This window comes from Manis pentadactyla, chromosome 14 (genome assembly GCF_030020395.1).
Source record: "Manis pentadactyla isolate mManPen7 chromosome 14, mManPen7.hap1, whole genome shotgun sequence".
Lineage (NCBI taxonomy): Eukaryota > Metazoa > Chordata > Mammalia > Pholidota > Manidae > Manis > Manis pentadactyla.
The window spans coordinates 6,173,541-6,196,680 of NC_080032.1; the positions used below are offsets into that span (position 1 = coordinate 6,173,541).

The 23,140-nt window shown below is 46.9% G+C and overlaps 1 protein-coding gene across 1 annotated transcript in view; it reads right to left on the reverse strand.

Moving 5' to 3' along the window:
• The window catches only part of SLC5A1 (solute carrier family 5 member 1), a 57,192-nt gene that overhangs the window by 16,191 nt on the left and 17,861 nt on the right, over positions 1-23,140 (reverse strand). The window contains exons 3-9 of the mRNA XM_057491375.1: positions 16,492-16,596; positions 15,841-15,900; positions 14,544-14,648; positions 4,032-4,137; positions 2,820-2,900; positions 1,428-1,648; positions 1,160-1,295 (exon numbers count right to left, since the gene is read on the reverse strand). Of these exons, the coding sequence (XP_057347358.1) occupies positions 1,160-1,295; positions 1,428-1,648; positions 2,820-2,900; positions 4,032-4,137; positions 14,544-14,648; positions 15,841-15,900; positions 16,492-16,596 (814 nt within the window). The remainder of the gene's footprint in view (positions 1-1,159; positions 1,296-1,427; positions 1,649-2,819; positions 2,901-4,031; positions 4,138-14,543; positions 14,649-15,840; positions 15,901-16,491; positions 16,597-23,140) is intronic.

The window sequence follows — 23,140 nt, forward strand, 5'->3', positions numbered from 1 at the left end:
AGAGGAAACTCTCAGGGTGGAAGGGAGGGCGCATGGTTCTTAGACTTCAACGCAGGTTCTTAGACTTAGCTAGCTACCCCGAAGCTCAGCAGCGACTATTTTGTCCTGTTTCTCCTGAACATCACAGTGACTTGTGGCTCCTAATTTTGAGGTTTATTCTAAGCAGCCCTTGCGAGTAGGGGTGAATGCCTAGGCGACTGTGGGGAATCCCCAGGGAGGGGGTACTATTGGGTAGTGCTTCCAAGATATGGAAAATCCGGGGTAGAGACAGAAAGGAAGAGGTCTGAGGTGTATGATTTAGAGATTTTGCAAAATTCCAGAAACTTCTACAAAATTCAAATCAACAAACACTTACTGGGTTCCGACCACACGTATGTCATTTAGTGCTGCCCTTCACAGCACTGACTTATTAAAGCACTGCCTCAACTTTACATGTGTTGATTCCATTATGATATAAACTATTCACTTAGGAATATTTTTCTCATGATGGATGAGCCAGTACAGGACTGTGAGAGCACCTTTAAAGGCACTGTTAACAGTCAATAGCAGAAACGCCCCAGGCTGTCCTGCCTTCATTTTGGAAGGAGCTCAGCGAACCTCCACTCTATTGTACGCTCTTTTTTGCCAGGCTTTCACATTCTGGGAGACAGTCTTGATCTATGATGGCTGACCAAAAGAAAAAAATTAAAAACATGCAAATGGCAATGCTGGAGAGGCCACAAAAGGGCCAAGGAAGAGTATCACCCTAGACAGCAAAGTGCAAGGCTCAGGGCTCCTTGAAGGAAATGGCCCAGGAAACAGGGCTCTGAACAACAATTAGAGACTGGCTTGTGTCCACTGACATTGGGGACATCGTACACACTACCACAGCCAGACGGGAGGGAGGAATGAGCAAGAGGGGAGGAAATATTAGCTGAAAGAAGCTCCAGCTGGAGGCATATCATGACTCCAGAGAATTCACAAAAAGGGGAAAGCAACTGTCAACGTAAGGAACCAGGGAAGACACCACCACATAGTCTGTGTTCTAGAGGCAGAACGTTAACGCTTGGTAATTAATTGTAGCAAGAAATGAAGAAGAGAGTGGTCAAGAAGGAGCAGGGGTCTACAGGGCTTCAGAAGTGACTCGGAGCATGGCTGTTGAGCCCAGCAAAGGCATCACCTGTGTACAGGACGCGGCTGATCATGCCTGGCATCACCATAAGGAACATAGGCAGTAGCTTCAGGTACCCACACAGGGTACAGCCGGCCTTCACGTGAGACATGTTTTTGGCTGAGAGGCAGCGCTGCACGATGACCTGCCAGGGACAGCCCAGTGAGGGAACGGTGCAGACCAGAGACCTCGTGGCACCCTCCGCTACCCCAGCGGCCCCTGCCCCTGCAGCACCCTGGGGGAGACCCTGTCCACCCCACATGTCCAGTGTGGGTACCTGATCTGTGCACCAGTACCACAGGGCGAGGATGGACAGCCCAAAGATGAGCCCAGGCCAAGGCAAGTCTCCCTTGAGGGGATCGCGGAAGAGGTGGAAGGAATCAGCCCTCGGGGTGTAGCATTCTTCCTTGATGGTGATGTTTCCATCGGAAACCATGGTTGGAATGGCCTTCATGTACTTCGTCATGAAGGCTTCATACCCTCCCACTTCCTGAAAAGCTGGAAAACATCAGCAACAAAATCAACATCCTGAAACTCCCCTTCAGAGAGGTTTCTTCCTGTGGATGCCTGAGAAACTGAGAGGGCCCCCCACAGCCAGAACCCTCCCGGTGGGGTCTCAGGCAAGTCACGTTCCTAGCTGGGCCTCAGCTGTCTCCCACAGACAATGACGTTATTAACCCTGCCAGAACCCTCAGGGGGCTGCTGTGAGGGTCCAAGGCAATAACCGGCAAAAGGACTTCAGCCATAAACCTCTTTACAAAGGGAAACTATTTGGATTATCCAAAGAAAGACCTCGGTTTTGAACAAGGTTCAAAGACCCATTTTCCCCTTGTCCTCTGCTGTCAACAGCAGCCTTTGGGGTCCCGGACACACACCTAGAGGCACACAGGCTAGGTCGTACCGCCCTGGTCCCAGCAGTGTGCTGGGATGGACAGAGAAGGCGGGAGGAGTCGGGACCCCTGCCGTCTCCGGGCTGTGTGTCCTTGAATAGGCATTCCAGCCTTGGCCCTTCAGAGCCCAGGCACCACTAGGGAAAACCAAATGGCAGCTCTGGGAAAACAGGGCATAGAGAGTGGATAAGAGGCCTCACAAGACACGCAGAAGGCATCTTCCCATGACAGCGTCTTCCCCTTTCCCTACCTCTAGATCTAGGGTTTCCAGTCTTGTCTTTGGGATTTCAGACAAAAAAATTTCAAATTTTGGTTGGTTGGCAGTAACACCAAGTGGCTAATATTTAAGTTTTTGTCAAATGACATAAACAAAAAAATAATCACAATTATCAATTCATAAGAGGGGATGTCTAGTATCAAAGCATAAACAAGACATAATCTGGGATTTAAGATGCAATATTTGAATATATTTAGCCTGATGGATATTCAACCTTAAAACCCTTTTTTGTCCAGTTTCTCTGTGGAAAGAAGACAATGACATCGGCAGCCTACACTGGAGACCACTGGCCCCGACTCCAGAGAGGGCAGCAGGGAACCCAGGCACTGTGTGTGCCAGGCCCAGGCTGAGACCTCCAGGGCTGAGGAAGATGCCCCTGCACACCCACAGTGATGGCCAGTCCAGGACGGGCCACCCCCCAGAGAGGGCAGAGCGTGCTCAGCTCATTGCCTGGGCCTCTGCCTCTGCCCCCTGCCTCCTAACATGTCCTAACCCCACTTACCAAATCCCATCAGGATAAAAGATCCCACCAACATGATCACCGTCTGCAGGGTGTCTGTGTAAATCACAGCTGCCAGGCCCCCTAAGCAGACAAAGGAGACAATACATCAGACCTCAGGTAGGAAGGCAACCAGCCAGCCCGCCTCCTTTCCCCACCATCGAGCCCCTCTCTCTGCACACCTTGTGAGCACACCCCTCAGTCTCTGCCTTCCTTTCCTGCCTCATCTCCCTTGTCCTTTTTCTGCTTCAGAAGTCGGCTACCCAGCATGTTCTGACATGACATGCTCACTTTTCACAGAGGTGCTGGGAAGGCCTTGGTGAGGAGAAGGTTTCTCCCTCTTGGAGGAGGAAGAGCTTATGTGACCACTGTAAGCCAGGAGATGGCTCCAAGGAGATGGCTGTGGTAAGAGGCATCTTCCACGAAGGCAGGAAAGAGCAAAGGGCTGACATCTCTATAAGATGGGCACGTTTCAAAGGGCTTCCGGCATGTCCGCACTCTTTTCTCAGACCATCTAAGTAACTTCTTGTCCCCAAAGCTATGGGGCTCCAACTGAGCAGCAAATTCCATCACTGACCTGGGCCCCCACCTGGGGCAGAGTAACACCACAAGGTTACTCCCAATTATTTGTGCCACTAGTTTCTCCAGTAACCTCTTGAGACTTCTTCTAAAATCTGCCCCTGGGGGGCAGTGGCACAAAGAGATTTTAGAAGAAGTCCCTGTCACATTAAATCCAAGGCCTCTGTCTGGCTTCTGAGGCCCCTGCACACTGATCTCATTTTAACTATCAGGCCTTTTCACCCACACACGCACCATGGACCACCACCGTCCAGCCAAGCGCATCTGCTGGCTCACCCTGCCAGCCCATCCCTGACTCCTTTCCTTGACCTCCCCATCCCTGCAGCTGGCACCCCATCCTTGCTTCTCCCAACTCAACCAAGTTCTCTCCACCACCCGCCAAGCCAAACCCTGTTCCACCTCCTGTAAGAAGCTGTCCTGACTATTCCAGCCAATGCTGTCGTTTTCTGGGACCCACCACCTATATAACCTGTTAGGGTCTGTGAGTTGGGACTAAGCAAATACCCCGTCTTCAAACTGTTCCTTGAGTGTCTCTCTTTTCCTAGAGAAGAAAAGCCTTGTATCCAACTTCCTTTTATCTTTTGCAAGTGCCTGACCCCAAGCTGAGCTTGAGCTGAAGCATGTGTATGGACTCACCTGTGATTGTGTAAAGGCCAGTGATTGCCAGTAAGAGAAAGATGGCCAGGTACAGATCCAGGCCCAAGGCCATGTTGATGAATATGGCCCCAGAGAAGATGTCTGCCTGGAAGGAGAGTAGAGGCGGAATTAGGGCGAGCTGGCAGGGTGTGCCCAGGGCTTGGCTGGCGCACTTCAGCTTCAAGGACAGGGAGGCAACCTTGGAAGGGGTTCACAGAAACCCCCTCCTGAGCAGTGTGGATGCCTGTGATTTCCAGGGCTCAGTGTGGGCCCACATATCCCTTGCCCATCGGCTATAATCCCACAGAGGTTCATGTTTTTATTTCCAGTTAAGAATATGAAAGACAAGTACTACACAGTCCACATATATGAGGTATCTAAAATAGTCAAATTCATGAAATCAAGATGGGAATGGCGGTTTTACCAGGGCCTGGGGGGTAGGTGGAAATGGAAGTCATTAATCACAGGCATAAAGTTTCAGTTAAAGAAGATGAATACGCTCTGAGATGTGCTGTACAGCATTGTACCTACAGACAACAGTGACATATTTCACACTTAAAAACTGTCAAGAGGACAGATGGCATGCTAAGTGTTCTTACCACAATAGAATAAAAATATAAGGATATGACTATGTGAATGACAGTCATTATTTATTTCTAAGTTTCCCAGCAAGCTTTATTCAAGATGATAATAGACATTCCATGAAGAAAAAAAAAAAAGGACTTCATGGTCAAAAAAGATTGTGAACTGCTGGATTAAACAAAACTAAAGTGGTTTCTTTACCACACAGTTTCTCCAAGCCTTTATCATACAGCATGAACTGTGACTCCCCAGGAGGGGAACATGTTAAATGACCCGTCACAAACTTATTTAACTACACTACTCTGTGTGCCAAGGAACAACTATTAACACCTTAGAGATTCTTCCCGACTCACTTGTGGACTGCTGCTCTATTTATCATCCATTATTCACACCTCAGCATGCAAAGTTTTATCAGATCTATTCCCAAAAGCAAATCTGAGTGCTGGAGAGTCCATAAGCGGGACACCCCACCCTGACCCGGAGTGGTGAGAAACTTCAGCAACATCATCATCCTGCCTTCCCAGCCCGGGTAGAGTCCTCTTGACTCCAACAAGAACCTCTTGCATGACAGGCTTCGTGCTGCGTGGTTTTGTCTAGGTTCTCTCAGGTCACTTTAGGGAGAATCATTCCCTCTTCACCCCCTCACATTCACCAGATATGTTCTTGATTCTCTTCCTCCTCCCTGCCTCAGCCCCATGAACTTTTACCTGGCTCTATGATGCAGTTGCTAATTTAAACCAACAGAGAGCACTGGAGTCACCCAAAGTGAATTTTCATGGCATTTCCAAAACACTACCAGGAAGGGCGGCATTAAAAGAGGATCTTGGTGCATCTCTGGTTTTTATATCTCTAGGTGTGAAAGAAATTAGACTTCCCTTAGGTGCAACACATGAGCAGTTTTATTGCATAAAATCTAATATACTTCAGGGCATGTAAAGGGTCACCCAGGTAAATGGGGCTCTCTATTCTTATCCTCCCCATCTCCACCTCCTTGCAGCTCCTCGGGGCCTGCCAGTGGCTCAGGCCCCTGCCATCCAAACCTTCTACTCCATGCCTCTATTAGTTGGTAGACAGCTTGTCTTACACCAACTTCAAGGTTATGTGCTAATGCACAACCCACCCCCCTCCAACAAGATGGGCCTCCTGAGCACCGTGCCCTAACTCTCCTGCAGATTCTCTAGTCCCAGAGGACCTAATGTCATCATCTTTCCTGGTGGAGAAGGAGAGGCAGAGGTAGGAGGTTGGGAGAGAGATGGTGACTTAGAAAGAGACACCCATCCAGGGTCAGAGGATCTGGAATTTAACCCCGTGTTATCACTATAGGCTTGCGTGACCTTGGATAAAGCATTTCACCTCCCCGCATCTCAGTGTTCTCACCTTTAAAGTAGATGAGAGCTGACCCCTAGAGCTTGTGATTCTCAGTGACTGGAAGTTGGAAAGTCCTGCAGCCAAGAAAAGTATTCCCCTTCCAGGTTCTGGACCTGTTCCACTCTGCCCTCTGAAGGCAAAGAGGAGAAAGAGTCCGCAGCTACACATCAGCCCTGCTAAGAGTGAACTGGCCACTCCTTTCTGACTCTGCATACTGGGCCACTTGAAATTGTGATGAGTATTCATAATACCAAGCCATCCCTTCCCATACCTCTCTGTATTGCCACATAAAGTTATTTCATGTGAAGGGACCCTATTCATTGATTACAATGGAATGCTGCTAAGTGCACATACTTTTGATCTGGTGGATTAGCTGATAAACCTAAATGAGCAATAAAAAAGATTCCAAGACTTCAATTGCCTTAAAAGTGCCCTTGGTTGGTTGATTTTCCAGAGTAGTTAATTTGTAATGCTTTATGACAACAGGCCATAGGAGACTGTGAAACTCCATTAATATTTGCCTTGCTACCTTTAGTCATAAAAAAGTAACACGCAGCTCCTAAGATAATGTCATAAACAAAGTCTACGAAGACTTACGGAAGTATTAGGCTAACAAAAAGAAACCTTGTTTTTATGATCCTCTACTTCCAGCTCACCAGGCAGATAAAGAATCCTAAGAAAGCCTCCCGGATGAACTGGGGAAACCTAGGATAAATTCTTCCCCCTTTGAGTCACTCCTAACTTCGGGGAAGAATTCTTTCTGAACTTGGGACCCCGAAAGCCAGCAGGAGTGTCTGGAGACACGATCCCTGAGCTTGTGTCAGCCTGGGCATCAGACTGCAGGTTTTCTGGGTGCCCGAACTTAATCCTGCTTCAGTGCGGGTTTTTCTTCCTCTATATATGGAGGGAATTTTATAGTTTACCAAGGGCTTTCAAATACATGCATTGTTTTGATCCTCAAAATAAGGTAGTGGGACAATTACACCTTAGTTCCGCTTTACAGATGAGAGAAACAAAATTAATGACTTGCTCTGAGGTTAAAATCCAGGTTTTCTGTCTCCAAGCCCAGTGACCTTCCCACAACTCTGAAAGGTAAGGGTATTCCTTCCTGGAATATTTTCTGCAAAGATCGAGATCTTTCTTAATCAAAAAAAATTTTTTTTACTTACATTTAAAATAAAAGAATTTATGTGTATGGTTTTAAAACAGCACAGAAAGTTACTCATTGAAAAGTAAAAATGGGCCCAAAAGTGACCACTGTGGAGAGCATTTTGTTCACCAGAGGATTTCTAAATGGCTTGCTGAAAATGATATATCAACAATTATGTTCCACCACCTTCCAAATAATAATTATGGGAAAATGTGTAAGTTTGATGCTAAGACAGGAAAGAAAGACAACAAAATGGTGTGCATATTCTGACTACATCTCTGTAAAGGAAAGCCCACAATATGCACAAGGTCACAATATGAAAATGTCTGTATTAGTTACAGGATTATAGGTGCTTTTCCCTCCATTAATGCCATTAAATGCCTTTGCTACATTCTTCTTACAGTTTAAAAGGTAGAGGGAGCAGAAATTCAAAAACACAATATTTTCTTTATGAATATATAAATATACATAGGTAAGTGGTAAAAATATAAAAACACACACCAGAAGAATACATATCAAGTTCAAGACAGCTTTTACCTTTTAAGAATGAAGGGAACAGGGTCAAGAAGGATACAAATAAGTCTTCCAATATATCTGTAATGTTTTATTTCTTTTTTTAAAAAAGGACAAACTGTTTAGATCTAGAGAATCTGAGTGGTGTGATTCACTATATTATTCTTTGTACTTTTCTGTATGTTTGAAGCATTTCATTACTTTTTTATTCATAAAGGTAGGGGACTGGATAGAGAATAGACCACAAGAATTGATATAAAGAAACTCTCCTATAATCCTGAGGCCGTTTGTTTAACTGCTCATCCCAAACTGTTCTTTCTCTAAACTATTCTAAGCCCTTAACAAAGTTAAAAAAAAAAAACAAAAAGAAAGGAATCAGGTGGAGAAAGACAAATACTATATGATTTCACTTGTTTGTGACGTATAAAAACAAAGCAAAATAGAATGAACAAAACAGCAGTAGACTCATAGACACAAAGAAGTGACTTTTTAAAGAAAGCCTACCATGGGGGAGCGGTTGGAGTGGTGGGTGAGGGGATGAAGGGGCATAAAATTTCTCCATCGTGATATAAGTTGTTCACCTGGATAGTAGTACAGCATAGAGAATACAGTCAATGATTCTGTAAAATCTTCCTATGTTGACAGATAGTAACCACACTAGTAAACCTTACTAGACGGGGTAAGGATTTAACGATATTGGGAACTGTTGAACCACTGTCTTATATATTTGAAACCAATATAAGATTGTATATCAATGATACTTCAATGAAACAAAAAAGGAAGGAAGAAAAGAAGCAAATTTCCCCAATGCTGCTAAGCAAAACCAATTTGAAGTGAAATAGAAAAGTATGGTCCTCTAGACCAGGGGTCAGCAGCAAACTTTTTCAGTAAAAGACCAGATAATGAACATTTTTTAGGTTTTGCAGGCCATCCAGTCTCTGTCCAATGCACTTATCTCTGCAGTTAAAGCATGAGAGCAGCTATAGACAACACATCAACAAATGGGCACGGCACGTGCATGGCTAGGTCCAACAAAACTTCAACAACAGACAGGAAGTTGGATTTAGCCCAAGACCTTGTTCCCATCACTCAGAAAGTTTGGCTGAACACTATCCACAGGACTTATGGGGAACAATAAAATGACAGACACAGCTGGAAAACCTCCTAGAGTAACTGCCGCTCTGAGCCTTGAGTGGGTTACTTCATCTCAGCTCTGATGCTTTAAGCTCTGATGTGCGTTTTCATATGTGTGTCCACTGCCCATTCCAGGTCAGGTTGTATCTGAGCACCCAATAAATCCCTCCTGATAATGACATCTGAGATGCAGAGCCCCATGGCTCAAATTTCTCTTTTCTTTTGTGAAAGTGAATTGCCCAGGTGATGGGCATTCAAACCTTAAGCAAAACCCAAAGCTCTTATTTTCATCCAAGGACCCAAAATGGACAGGGGACTTGCTGTAAGTTTATTGTAGTCATGATCTGTGATAACGGCCCCTGGAAATATAACCAGGGGCACAGGGCCATCACATGTAATTCATAAAATCTGAGGTCATCTCAAGGGATTGTGCACACTTGACTAAGATGTGTGGTGCCAGGAATTTTTACAGAGCAGAGTGTTTCTCAGAACCCGAGAAGGCAGGGTGCTGGGAAGGGGGGCCAAGAAAAGCCAATAAAATTCAGAGGAGTGCATGGAGGAAAAATCAAGTCTCGGTCTCAGAGCCCAAAAGTACTATCTGGCCACAAGATGTAACCATACTCAAGCCTCTATGTTACCACCGCCCAGCAGCCTGTGTCCCACCTGGGCCCTGCACCTGAAGTGCATTTCACGTTTTCGCTCCCATCATTACACACCTGCTAGGTCCCTACATCCTCCCCAAGCCTTCCTGGCAGCTGCCTGAACACGGGTCTCACAAAGCAACTCTTCCTCTCGTCAAACCCATCACAAACTATTCATGCCTCTCCACATACACAACAAAATTGATTAATCTTTATGTGCAATGTAAATACCTGGCTACCTCACTTTGCTAACTAACAATTCTTTTCTTTCGTCCATGAACCCTGAACTCATGTGTATCTTACTGTGAGCTCCTCGCAGGTTCAGCCAACATCAGTGTGATTCATCCAGTGATTTCATGCTCTGTGACTCACGGCGAACCTGAAGGCAGTCCGATTCATAAAGACAAAGCCTTAGCTGACCCGTCGCTTTCCCTCCGTTCTACCTAGACGTCCACCTTCAGATCCTTCACACACCCAGTGTCTACATGATGTTATCTCCTCCAGTCCTCTCAAATCCTACTCTCAGAGGTTCATTTATGTTGTAAGGACATTTAAGTGACTATTGTATTTATCTTCCCATGGCCTTGAAGTTCAACCTACACTGGAGAAATGAGAGATTTAGAAGGTGGTGGGGATGTGATGCAAACGGCCTGGATTCAGTGTCAGGGGCCCTGTTTCATAACCTAGTTCTGCTGCTGTTTAAACCCACGAAGTCCCTTCTCCAATCTGGACCTCGGTTTCCCCATCTGTGAAATGAGAGCCTGGGCACAGGACCAGATGATGTATCCCATTCCGCCGTCCTGTGCCTTCAGCCCATCCAAGGGCAGAGCAGACGTCTGAGGAGAACACAGCCTTTAGCAGCAGAGACCTGTGTTCCCATTCTGGCTTTGCCACACACTAGCTGTGTGATTTGGGACAAATTATGTAGCTTCTCTGAGACTCAGTTTTCTCCCCCATGAAGTGGGAAATAAAGTAAAAAAATCCCTACCTGTGCAGTACTTTCATGAGAGCTGGAGATGGATTAAGAGAAGCCCCTAGGGAGACTAAGTAAAGAGACTGGTACTAAACAAAGGGCAGCTACTATCCGTCTCATGCATTATTCCAGGAATCGCTGGCTCTGAGCAACAGGTTCAGCAGGTAGGACATTGAGCGAGGCCTCCAGGAAGGAGCCCCAGAAACCACACAAAGAGGGTACAGCCTAAGCCAAGTACCATTCAGCAAAAGTCAGGAAAAGCTGACTGCTGGGGCAGGGGCTCCGTCAGGACCTGAGCAGAGGGAGCCTGCCCCTCAGCTTCCTGGAGGCTCCCAAGCCCAAGAAGGCTTAATCAGTAACCTGAACAACAGGTGAGCTGGTTGGGAAGGCAGGGAAAGAGCCTGAGCACTGAACTTATGTATACGACTCCCCTACACCAGGTCCCAGGGCAAAGAGTGCCCCTTCCATGGCAACTGCCGTCAACAGACTTCCACCCCTGAACTGTGGACTTGGAGAAGCCTTGCTTCCGAGAAGGGGAATCCCAGCACCCTTCTCTACGTGCTCATTAGACAAGCGCCACCCGCCAGCTGACCCACGGGGTGGTTCCCTTCCCAACCTCCAGCTAGTTCTCCTCTTACATCTGCCCTGCCCTCCCTCAGGAAGCCTGACTTTCCACCCCTCCTAGCCCGTCCCAGTCCAGGCTCTGCACACCCGTCTCTAACGAAATAGGACTGAAAAGTCCGGGGTTTTCATCTTGTAACGAAAAACTAACCCTGAAGGAGGGAGGAGAAAGTGAAGGAGGTGGAATCAACACATTGGTGGGAAAGCGGCCCAAAGGCACCAGTCAGGACAGTGGCGGTTTGAGTCAGGAAGCTGGGCAGGGAGGGAAAAATAATCCTGAGCACCTGTCCCAAGCCCAAGGCAAGCCTATCTGCCCTAGCCAAGTGAGAGCGTGTTGTCACTGAATTGTGCAAAAAAGGGTGTGTGTAAAGCCATTCAGTGGGGGGTGGTAGTCTCATCAGTGACCGGTGCTGGGAGAACTGCTGCCCACACGCAAAAGGACGAAGCTGGACCCCTGCTTCCATCACATCAAAAAGTACACAATGGATCAAAGACTTAAATGTAAGAGCTGAAACTATAAAACTCTTAAGAAAACACAGGAATCAACCTTCATGACCTTAGATTTGGCAGTGGATTCTTAGGAATTACACCAAAAGCATCAACAGCAAAAGTAAAACTGATAAATTGAATTTCATCAAGATTTAAAATTTTTGTGTATCAAAGGACACTAACAAGAAAGTGAAGAGACAACGTACATGGGAGAAAATATTTGCAAATCCTGTATCTCATAAGGGTCACGTATCCAGAATATATAAAGAACTCTTTCAACTCAACACCACCAAAGAAAAACAACCCAATCAAAACAAAAGTGTATGTGCCTGTTGGCCAGGACTGGAAGGTGGTAACAGAAGGGAAAAATAATTGTGGTGGGCTGAAGAATTATATGAATAAATAGTCAGAGATATATATATATATTTTTTTTTTTGGTAGGAGTCACAGATAGATTTCCTTTCAAGAAAGCATAATCAAATGCAATGTGTAGACTCCATTTGGATCCTGGTTGAAACAAATAAGCTACAATAAGACATTTTTGAGATAAGCAGGATAATCTGGATATGGATCCAGTGTTAAACTACTTAAATTAATATATTACTATATATTTTGTTGTGTGACAATAGCACAATGATTAAGTTTTTTAAAAGTCAAAGATGCATTCTGAAGAATTTAGTGAAATGACATGACATCTGGGATTAAATTTAAAATACTGCTGAAAAAAAATACAGTAGAAGGGGACAGATGAACCAAGATGTTAATGATCGTCAGAGCTGAGTGACGAGTACTCATTACACTATTCTCTCTCTGCCTGTGCATGTTTGAAATTTGTCGGAAAAAAAAAACCTGTAAATGTTATTCGATATTATTGTTGTCTCAGCTTTAAATAATGAGACTAAAAGCACTAGCAGCTACTTTTTTCAGCTAGAGCAGAAGACTCAGTTCAGATCTAACCTAACTCAGATTGCAACCAGGACAGATGCTTTGCAAGATGCTGACACTGGACCAATATTACCTTTGGTGCTCGATGGGGAAGGACAAGAAAAAGGAGGAAAACTGCCCATAGCCAATGAGATAACCACTTACATAGAGTAGAGAACATTTTGCAACTGAGAAATAGCTGGACGCCACTCCCTATGTGGTCTCAGAAAATGCCACTCCTCTGCCCTTGGATTTGGCAATGGATTCTTAGAAATGACACCAAAGCATGGGCAACAAAAGAAAAAGCAGACCAATTGGACTTCATCAAGATTCAAAGCTTTTGTGCATCAAAGGAAACTCCCAAGAAAGTGAAAAGACAATCTATGGAATGTGAGAAAATATTTGCAAATCATGTATTCGATAAGCATATATATATATATATATACACTTCTTCTCTAGCGAGGTGAGGGTGCTGAAGCGACCCAGGGAGCTTCTCCCGTGTTCATCATCATGTCCTGCATCCCAATCACACTTCATGTTTTCCAGTAAGTCCATTTTACCCTCACTCACCACCCAGAGAGGTAGGCAAGGCAGGTATTGTTATCCCCATCTTATCCACGATGAATCTAAGCTCCAGAGAAGCAAAGCAATATGCCTTTCGCCCCAGGTCTCCTGCTGGTGAGATGTGCGGCCGACCAGGAGCCCTGTCCACCCCATACTTCCTCCCATTACTCTCCTAGGTGGTCTCAGAAAGTGCACTTGTGGCATCCACCCTGGCCTCAGAGGTATGGCCATGGGTTCACCCTCAGTGAGCAGAGAGGTCTGCAAGGTGGCCAGATGGCCCCGTTCTCCAGTTTTCTTACCAAGGTCCTGTTTCCTTTCTGTAATTCCTTATCATTCACAGTGTCCTTTTTTCTTCCTTTTTTTCACTGTTGCTTTAACCTTTATCAGACTGACAACTACCTCGGGGATAAAAACATGCCAGGCAAAACCTAAAAGCAAACTTTCTCTTCCTCTTATCTTTTGAGCTGTCGTGGGGACAGCTCAGAACTTCATTGGCTTCATGGGCATTTGACTTTTTTTATTATAACATCTAAAGGAGCTGACCTGCACACTTTCAAGGGAGGAAAAGTGAAGTGAAGGAGTATAAGGCCTGCTCCAGGGGGTCAGCTAGGAGCTCTGTGCCGCTCTCAGACACACCCCAGTGGCCAGTCAGTCCCTAAGAAATGTCAGCTCTGCTAACTGGGCCCTGAAGCTCCAGGCTAAATGCAAGAGGGAGCAGCCCCAGGGGCTGGGTTGAGAGAGAGGAAAAATTCCCTGGAGGGTTAGTGACTGAAGGCCCAGGGAGCTGATTCCGGACAAATGCAACAAGCCTGTGCAGTGAACCAGATGGGTAGAGTCCAGGTCTCCAGTCCCGACGTCTGTGTTCTCAGAACTGAGCCCTGCCCTTGGGGGAGATGGAGGAATGGGATAGATGACCTTGTCCTGTGTCCCAGGCTATTTCATAGATGGGGACACTCAGGTCCTGGCTGGGGAAGGGACTCTGTGGAGTGCAACAGCAGCAAAACTAGGATGACAAGTAGGGTCCCTGACACTGAGTCCAAACCTTTTGGTGTTCTGTTCCCACTGTTTTCTATGTCTTTCATTCAGACCTTGGGTCTGGGTTCTACTCCTGGTTCAGGACCCTGAGCAAGTACTTTGCATCCGCAGGGTTTTCATTTCCCTAACAACGAAAGAAGACGGAAAATCTCTGAGGTCCCTTCAGGAGTCGTCACTGACTGCCCATGCTTAGTACATCAGAAATGTTCCCTGGAGCCAGATTCCGACGCTGATAGGGCACAAAGCCTCATGGCTTTCTCTAACTTTGTCCTTAGACATCCTTACTCTCTCCTACCCTTCTATGAAGAGCAGTATTCACTGAACCCATTTACATTTGCAACTTTCCCCACAGTGGAGGATAAGGAGTTCCATGTGTGAAGAGCAAGGAGTAGGAAGGCCTAACGAGCCAAGTTAATAGAAACAAACAGTGCTGACCTTGGTGGGCCGGCACGGGCTAAGGAGCGAGCGTGGGCGGGTTCTGAGCAGCCAGTGCCCAGTCCCCAGGGCAGTGGACTCACTGAGATCTTGGTGAAAATGTAGAGCAACAGGGACAGAATGGAGAGGTAGATCTGGATCCGCTTGCCTCCAAAGCGCTTCCTCAGGTATTCTGGCATTGTCACCACCTGCACGGGATACAAGGGAGGTCACTGTCACCACCTGCACGGGATAGGACAGGTCATCACGAGCCAGAGTGACCAGAGGCCCACAGCAAGCAGAGCACTGGCATCTGCCCTGGCGTTGGACATGTGATCAAGGGGTGACCACCGACAGTCAGATGAGTCTGCAAGGTGACCAGATGGCCCCGTTCTCCAGCCGTTTGCACATCTCGGTCCCACGTGTCCTACCACTGCAGAGGTAGCTGGGTATTATCCCAGGACACAGAAAGCAACCAGTAAATACTTTTTTGATAAGCTCACGACTGCATTCAACCAAGAGGCGGATCCTTGCCCTGGAGGAGGAGGGGATAGAGAGAGAGATTGCGATACAAAGCACCTCCTGTGAACAAGACACTGTAACAATGTGGCGTTTTTCAGTGCACCAAACAAGGTGACCGGGCTGGACTGTCACCCTGCTCTGCACACGGGCCTTGCCAAGGACTGTATCTGCAGGCCTGCTCAATCATTCTCCCAGTTCCTTTCTGCAAATTCCAACGACGCTTCTGTCTCAGTCCCTCAGCCCTGAGCCTGCCGTCTCCTAGCACCAGACATGTGTCACCAAAAGTCCAAGAGCCTCCAGAAGATGCAGAATCAGCCCTGTGTTCCTTCCATATTGCTTCCAGCTCCTAACGTAGAGACTACACACAGTAGGTGCTCATTACATGTCATTGAGCAGGTGATACCAAAGCTGTCTTATGTAAAATGTCAGAGATGACTTAGTCAATAGATTGAACGTGCATTTGATAGTTGAGGACAGGCTGCTTGCTCAGCAAACAAGAGCTACCGACATATGTAAATGAAGGGGAATCGTTCTTTTTCTCGTGCTGCTTCCCTTTCAGGGGCAGAAGCAGTTACGTATCACGAGCAAAGGCGTGGGAGTGCCTGGCAAGCATACACAGCACGAGGGGACACGATGGTGCACAGGGCTCTGAGCAGAGTGAGGCTTCCTAGGAGGGCTTCCTTGGGGGACCAGTCATGCCGAGGGGATCTGTTTAGGGCCCCTGAGGGCAGTCAGGAACTTTGTAACCGGGGAAGGAAAGCCAAGGCATGCTCTTTCTCTGCCGTTTATCCTAGAAAGTCTCCTCCGTCTTCCAGGAAGACCAAGCTCACATACACATGTGCCGTCAGCAAGATATGGACTAACAGAGCAGATACTTACCCCAGCCTTAATGTAAATGGGGACAAACACCCAGCCCAGGACGACCACCAGAACCAGGGCCTGAAACCAGAAAAGATGTGAAGTCAAACCAGGAGGAACCTGGGCCCATCCTGCTGCCTGCAGGCCCCGCAGCTGCTGCAGAACAACAACCCCCCCACGTTCTCTCTGGGCTCTGAGGACAACTCCTTAGGCGGCATCACAGACCAGAGGAGGCCTTTGCTGCCTGACTAGCCTACGGGAATGGCAGCTAGGCAACAGCTGAGGGGACCCCAGGGAGCCACCCACTGACATCACAGCTCCTTTTGGCTCTTTTCTGATTTACAAGGAGTAAAATACCTTTTAAATAATGATAATAATGGAAATCTGGTGGTAAGCATTTCCAAACCTCCAATATGGCCAAAAGGGTAGAGGAAAGCTTGGCTTTTTAAGACAAGGAAAGAACACTGTTGCCATCATCCCAGTGGTTTTCATGCTACTCTGGTGGAAGGGCTGCAGGACCCCGGGGCTCCTGAAGCTAAGCCCCTGGCCTGTCTGCGTCCCAGGGGGGCCTTGAGAGGCTCCCAAACACCGAGTGTTTCTGAGCCTAGTTGAACTGGCTGACTGCTGAAGCTTCTTCCAGCTCCAGGGCACGGTGCCTCCAGTGTTACTCACGTTCCATTCAAAGCCCCCAGTGGCGATGCCTGCAGCTGCTCCTGTCCCCGCCAGCCCCACAAAGTGGCCGCTTCCAATGTTACTGGCAAAGAGAGAGGCTCCAATCTGCAAACCCGAAGAGAAAGCAGCGTGAGGACCCTGTGCTCCGCCAGGACTCTCAGAGCGGCCCAGAGAGAGGAGAGACACATCAGGCAAAGAAGGGCAAGCAAAAGCAGAGGCAGGCTGAGAACCTGACCACGCTGGAGTCCATCAGGACCGCTGGTTCAGGAGGCAGGTGTGGGGACTTGGGTAATAGTGAAAATGAAGAGGAGAGGACTGGGAAGGAGGAAGTGGGATGTGCCCCAAACCAGATTACCTGTGGGTCCTCTGTGAGCCCAATGCACAATAGGAAAGAAGACATGAGAAGCCCCCACAGTCCCACTGGGCCTCCTGAGAAGCCTCCCCAAAGGCTGTCAGCTCAGGAGCAGGGCCTGTGCCATTCATCTCTGTGTCCTCCGGGACTTCTGGCAGAGGACCTTGACCAGTACAGGCTCTCAGTAAATGTGGACAGTTTTGGTAAAAGGAACCATATCAAAGGAAGCCTCTGGGCCTTGGTGCCTCACTTGTCAGAGGAGGCAGGAGGCGGAGCCAGTTTCCTGGTGACTCTTAGCTGTAAAGTTCTGTGATTGACTCCTCGTGCTCCCAGGTAACAACAGATGCTATTAATGATGATAATAACTCTCTTAATTGGCACAGTCTTTTTTACTCTTTACAGAGGTCCCAAAGACCCCACAGATACATGCACAAAACACTGCATTTTCAAGGATATACATGTCTAAATACACAGGCTAGATTGGAAGGACACATTTTAAAAATCCAAGAATGGAAGCCTGGAAGGGGAAAGGAGAATAAGAACATAACTGGGAGATGGAGAAAATATCAGGGGGAACAAGAGAGGGATCTTGCACTGATCAACTGTGATTCTGTGCCATCATTTCAATTGTACATGAGGTCCAAGAGAACTCCAGAAAGTTCTAGAGTCCTTCTGTACCCAGAAGGAGATGCATGGCAGCAGTTGGTAAGTACCAACCTAGTACAGGTATCCCCATTCTTGCTGAGTGATGCAGGGAGGCTTGTGGTTATTTGTCTAATATCCCTAAGGTGATCCAAATCTGGAACAAAACACATATTTTCCAAAAGACGAATTACACCAAGAAACGGTCCTTACTGTGCCAGCCTCTGACATAAGGCAGGGGGTGCTTAGTGTCAAATGAGAAGTCGGGAGAGTGGGAATCCCTGAAGGCCAGACCAGAAGGAAGTCTCTGGAGCGATGAGGAGAGAGTGGTGTAAATGCAGTGATTCAGTCACTCAACAAATATTAATTTAGCTTCTCCTCAGTGCGTCCAGCACTATTCTAAGCACTGTGGATTCCACTGTGAATAGCACAGACAGAATCCCTACTTTTCAGAAGCTTATGTGCAAACAGAGGGAACATAAATAAATAAACCAAAAAAAAAAAGAAAAATCAGTGAGCGGTAAGTGCTATGAAGAGAATAGCAGGTGTGATAAAGTAACTGCTTTAGATACGAAAGGTCAGGAAAGGTCCCTTAAAGGGACGACCTCTAGGTTAAGATCAAAATGATAAAAGAAGTCTACCAACCGGACATCAGAGGGAAAGCATTCCAGCAAAGCAGAGACCCCCGAGTGGGAAAGTCATCATGGCTGAGAAACAAAAAGAAAGCCGGAGAGGCTGGACAGGTGGGCAAGGAGGAGGCCGGTGTGAGATGAGCTGGGGATGCGTCACCAAGTCCCAGCAAGCCAAGACAGGAGGTGTGGATTTTATTCGAAGTGTGATGGGAAGCCACTGGAGGGTTTTAAGCAGCGGAAGGACAGGATCTAGTTTGCTTTTAAAGACTGTAGTGTTGGGAGCGAGGGAGAAAACAGTAAAACTGTGAAGGCTGTCACTGCATCTGGGTGAGAGAGGACAGCTGCTGGGCCGGTGGTAGCAGCTGAGACCAAGGCAAGCATGGAGACCGAGGTCTGCTGTAGAAACAAAGTGATGGGCCTTGCTGCCTGACCGGAGGAAAATAAAGGGAAAATTAATGAAGAGGAACTCCTAGATCCCGGACTTGAGCACCCGGGAGGACACCATTCTTTAAGAAGGGAAACTGGGAATAAAGCAGGCGATTTATAGACATCCACCTCCTTCTCTCCAAAGCTTGCTGGGGTTATCAGTCCGCTTTTCATTAAAATTCCCTTCACTTCTGCATGTAGCCTGCCTGTCCTGATACATTGTCTTTCCATTTATCATCTCTCTCTTGATAAATTATTAAGCCTAATATTGTACTATTAAGGGCAAAATTACCAGTAGTGATTAACTGCATTAAATTAACCTTAAGTTCAAGAGTCTCTCCAACCCTCCCAAAGGGGGACATTGGACTTGAAGCAGTTGCAGGCTCTCCCAAGGTACCTCTCACCACTCATGGAATGGGGCCCGGGGAGCACTGGGGGAGCCAGAATGTCCTGGCCCATGTTCCACTCATTTCTGTCATAGTCACTACTGTGCCCCCGCTCACGCACCTTGGCTTCAGCCTGGACTCCCTGCCTTGGCCCCATGGCTTGCACTCGGTCATTTACCAAAACCCTGACTCTGCCTTCACAGTGTCATAGACACCTAGCACTTTTTACATCCCCCTTGTACAAGCTGCCATTAACTCTCAAGTTTCTACATGTCTCCCCTGGACCCAGACAGCCAGTTCCCTCCCCAAAGCACAACTCTAACTGAGTCACTTCCCTATTCAGAGACCCTCCCAGATCCCCTAATGGAACTACCAATCAGTCTTCCTGGTAGTTCCAGGTTTAAAGACATAGTCCTAAGAATTCAACAAGATTTCAAGTCAAAGTCCCCTCTAGGGAGAAGGCAGCACGAGCTTAAATGCTGTCTTGACCTCTTCCTATCTGGGTGGTCATAACATCTGCAAGCCCTGTTCTTCCCTCAGGACAGGGCTGTGTGGGAGTCAAGTGAGATTATGCATCAGCAATGACTGACACCCAGTTGCCTTCAATCAGTGTCCTTTCTCTCTTCCAAGAGGACAGTCACTTCATCCTCAAAGGCAATTGACAAAGGCTACAACAGGAAACCGTTATGGATTGAATTGTGTTCCTCCAAAATTCATATGTTGAAGTCCTAACCTCCAAAGTGACTATAGTTGGAGATTAGGTCATTAGGGAAGTAATTAAGGCTCAATTAGATCATAGGGTGGGACCTTAATTGGAGAGGACACCAGAGCTTGTTCTCTCTTCCCCCCACCCTCTCCCCATGTGCACAAAGAGGCTGCGTGAGTGCACAGAGAGAAGACAGCCGCCTGCAAGCCAGGAAGAGAGGTGTCATCAGAAACCAACCCTGACAGTGCCTTAATTTTGGATTTCCAGCCTCCAGAACTGTAAGAAAATTTCTGTTGTATAAGCCACCCAGCCTGTGGTTTTTGTTACGACATCTCAAGCAGGCTAATCAAGACTTTATCCATTGCTTCATCACTTCCTCTCCCCTGGAGGATTTCCCACGGCCCTTCCTCTCACTGGAGTTCATCAGCAATGCTTTCGTCACTCTGACTTCCCAAACACTCTCTGCCCACTCCTCCCCCGTGTTCACGCCCATCTGGGAATCATGCCTCATCCGGGAAGGAGCCAATGACATGAGTCAGCGTGTCCTTCTCTGTGATGCCCTCCCATGTTCCTTCTGAGTTCTGGATTTTAGACTTCATCTAAAATTTCTCCACTTCATCTAAAATTTCTCCACTTGACCTTGCTTCTAACTTCTTTCCAAGCCTTACTCATCCCCTGATGGGGCTCGAGAAGCCATTACAAGTATTCAGATGGTTTTGCTGTCACTGTGCAAAATGAGCTGGGTCAGACCAAACACAACAGGTTCGATACACGGTAAAAGGGGAAATATTGCAATGTTATATCACAAATGGCAAATAGACTGTTTTCCTTTGACTTTAAGGAATTCATGATTACATCTTACTACCTAAATTTCCTATCCTAGAAAGTTGGCAGGAGGGGAAATATATGGAGAAAATATAGAATCACAGAATCTTCCAGAGTTGGATGGATCCATAGATGTCAGAGCTTAAATCCCCTCTGTCACACTCACCAAATGATGGTCAGTTTCCGGATGCATACCTCCAGTGACACAGAACTCCCCACTTTACAAGGCATCTGAATCCATAGCGGAACGACTCTAATGGTTAAAAAGTCCTTCATTATTTTGAGCTGCAATCTACCAATTAGTCCTACTTCTACCCTCTGGAGTAATGCAGAAAGAGTCAAATCTCTCTCCCACAAGCTGGCCTTTCTAATATCTAAGGACAGGGGCTGTGCCTACCCTCAAATCTCCTCCAGGCTAAGCTTCCTCTTCTCGTGCGCCTGCTCCTCTCTGGCCCTGACTTGAATCTTGCTGTCTCAGCTGCTCCCAGCCACCCTCAGCCTCATCTGTGTCCCTAAGTGGGCCTCAGACCCAAATGAACCACTTCAGACATAGGCTGTCCAGGGCAAAGCAAGCTGCCCTTCTTGACTTCCCATCTGGGTTTAACATCATGTGGCTTCAAATCCTCTCTTACACCTGCTACCCAGCCATGGATCTTTGGCAGTGGTGAGGACTAAGCCGGTCCCTCTAATTCCCATCACTGTCAAAGAATCTGCCTCTAAATGACTTGGACCATTTAACAAGAACAGACTTCCTCTCTTTACAATTTAGATTCCTGATAAGACCAATTTGGTTAGCCTTAAAAGTACAGTGGCTCTATCATCTAAAATTCTTTCACTTTAATCCTTCCATGATTGGCACAAATTTGATGTTTTCCCATGTGCCTTCTCTAAAGAAAAACTACTTCAACCACATAGGGAAACATTTGGCTAAGTTCATTTCTCCCTACCAATTATTAATGTTAATCAATAATTTTTTATTAATTTAATTTAAATAATTAATATTAATATCTTGATCCCCACCCCAGACCTACTGAATCAGAGTAATAAGCTCTCCAGATGATTCTTATGCACAAAGCTTGACAAGCTTCTCTAGATTATACGAAAGTCATTGTTCCCTCCTTAAACTTGACCTCCCTAAATTTGTTTTGAACAGGAGCAGAGCAACTAACTACAAAATTGAGATGCGAAGGTATAGAGGACTGAAACTTGGGGGCGGAAGGGCTCTCTCCTGAAAATCCCCTACTTAACCCCCGAGTGTTACAGGTCGTTACCATGGTACTTGTGCCACCCAGGGGAAGACACGGCCACTTCACATGAACTGAGGGAAGCTTCAGCCAGTCTCACAAGGGAAACTGCAGAACTGGTAGGCTCGTGGAATACAGACTCCCAGAATATCCTCATGTCAGGGCAAAGTTACAAGACACTCCGAATGGAAGTCCACAGAAACCACTCAAAAGCTTTGTGGGAAACCTTCCACAAACAATTCATCTCCTCAAGAGATGAGGTTATGAGGGTTCCCAGAGGGTGGCCTCCACCACGAGAGGCAACACATACTGTCCACTAGAGAATTCCTGTGACGTGGCATGAAGCTGGCAAGGGGAGTTCCAGGTCCCCAAGGTTCCCTGCATTCCTGCCCCCTCCTCCTCCATCCCCAGCAGCCTCTCCACAACCTCTCAGGTCCCCTACCTCCAGCTCAATCACACTGACTCAGTCTCCTAGATGTGCTCTGGGCTTTCCTGCCTCCTGCTTTTATTTCCACCACATTCCTCTGCTTGGAACTGCCTCTCCATCAAGCTCTGCCTGCAGAAACACTGCCCCGTCTTCAAAAGGAAATGCAGTCCCACCTCTCCATACACCATCCAGAGCTGTCTCCTCCTCCTCAGGCCTCTTACCCACTGGTCATCTGTTGTGCTGTCCTGGTGCCTGTTACGACGCATGTCAGTAATTGCTTCTGTGCAAGTGTTGTCCCCCAAATGTCTTCCAGCCCTCAAAGAGCATTTATGCTTCCACTTAGCCCAGGACCTTCCTTGCACAGAGCAAGCATGCAGTAAAAAGACTCCTGAGGGAGGGAGGGAGGGAGTGGGTGATATCCATGCCTTGGATTCTCTTCCTGGGGAAACAACAGGAATTGTGGTGAACGAATACCTTAGAGTTGCCTTTATTCCCACTGGCTGCATGGAGTTGGACTCCTCGTGAGGACATGCCAATGACAGCTCCTTCCTGAGGAAGAGGCAGTAAAACTGGCCTGCCAGGCTCAGAAGGGGCACAAAAGGATGGCAAGGAACACTAGAAACTATGAACCGCTCTGGGACATCAATATGGTGACTGGTAAGCTCAGGGTTAGTAAAAACAAGATCTCAAGGGGATGTGAGCTTGTGAGTTAGTCCATCATACAGGCAACATTTTGTAAATGATGATACTTGGTGTTGGGAAGTAAATAGGCTGTCCCAAATATTTCTGATAGAAACTTAATTTTGGAAAGCAGTTTGTTGATACATATCAAAAATCTCATCTCCTTCTACTGTGCAATCCAATTTTTAGTATTCCATCTTAGCCAGATCATTAGAGGTGCAGACAAAAGTGTATATATAAGGATTTCATTAGTGTGTTCATTTCCACATTATTTATAATACAGGAAAGTTGGAAACAACATAAATGCCCAAAAACAGGAAAGTGGATA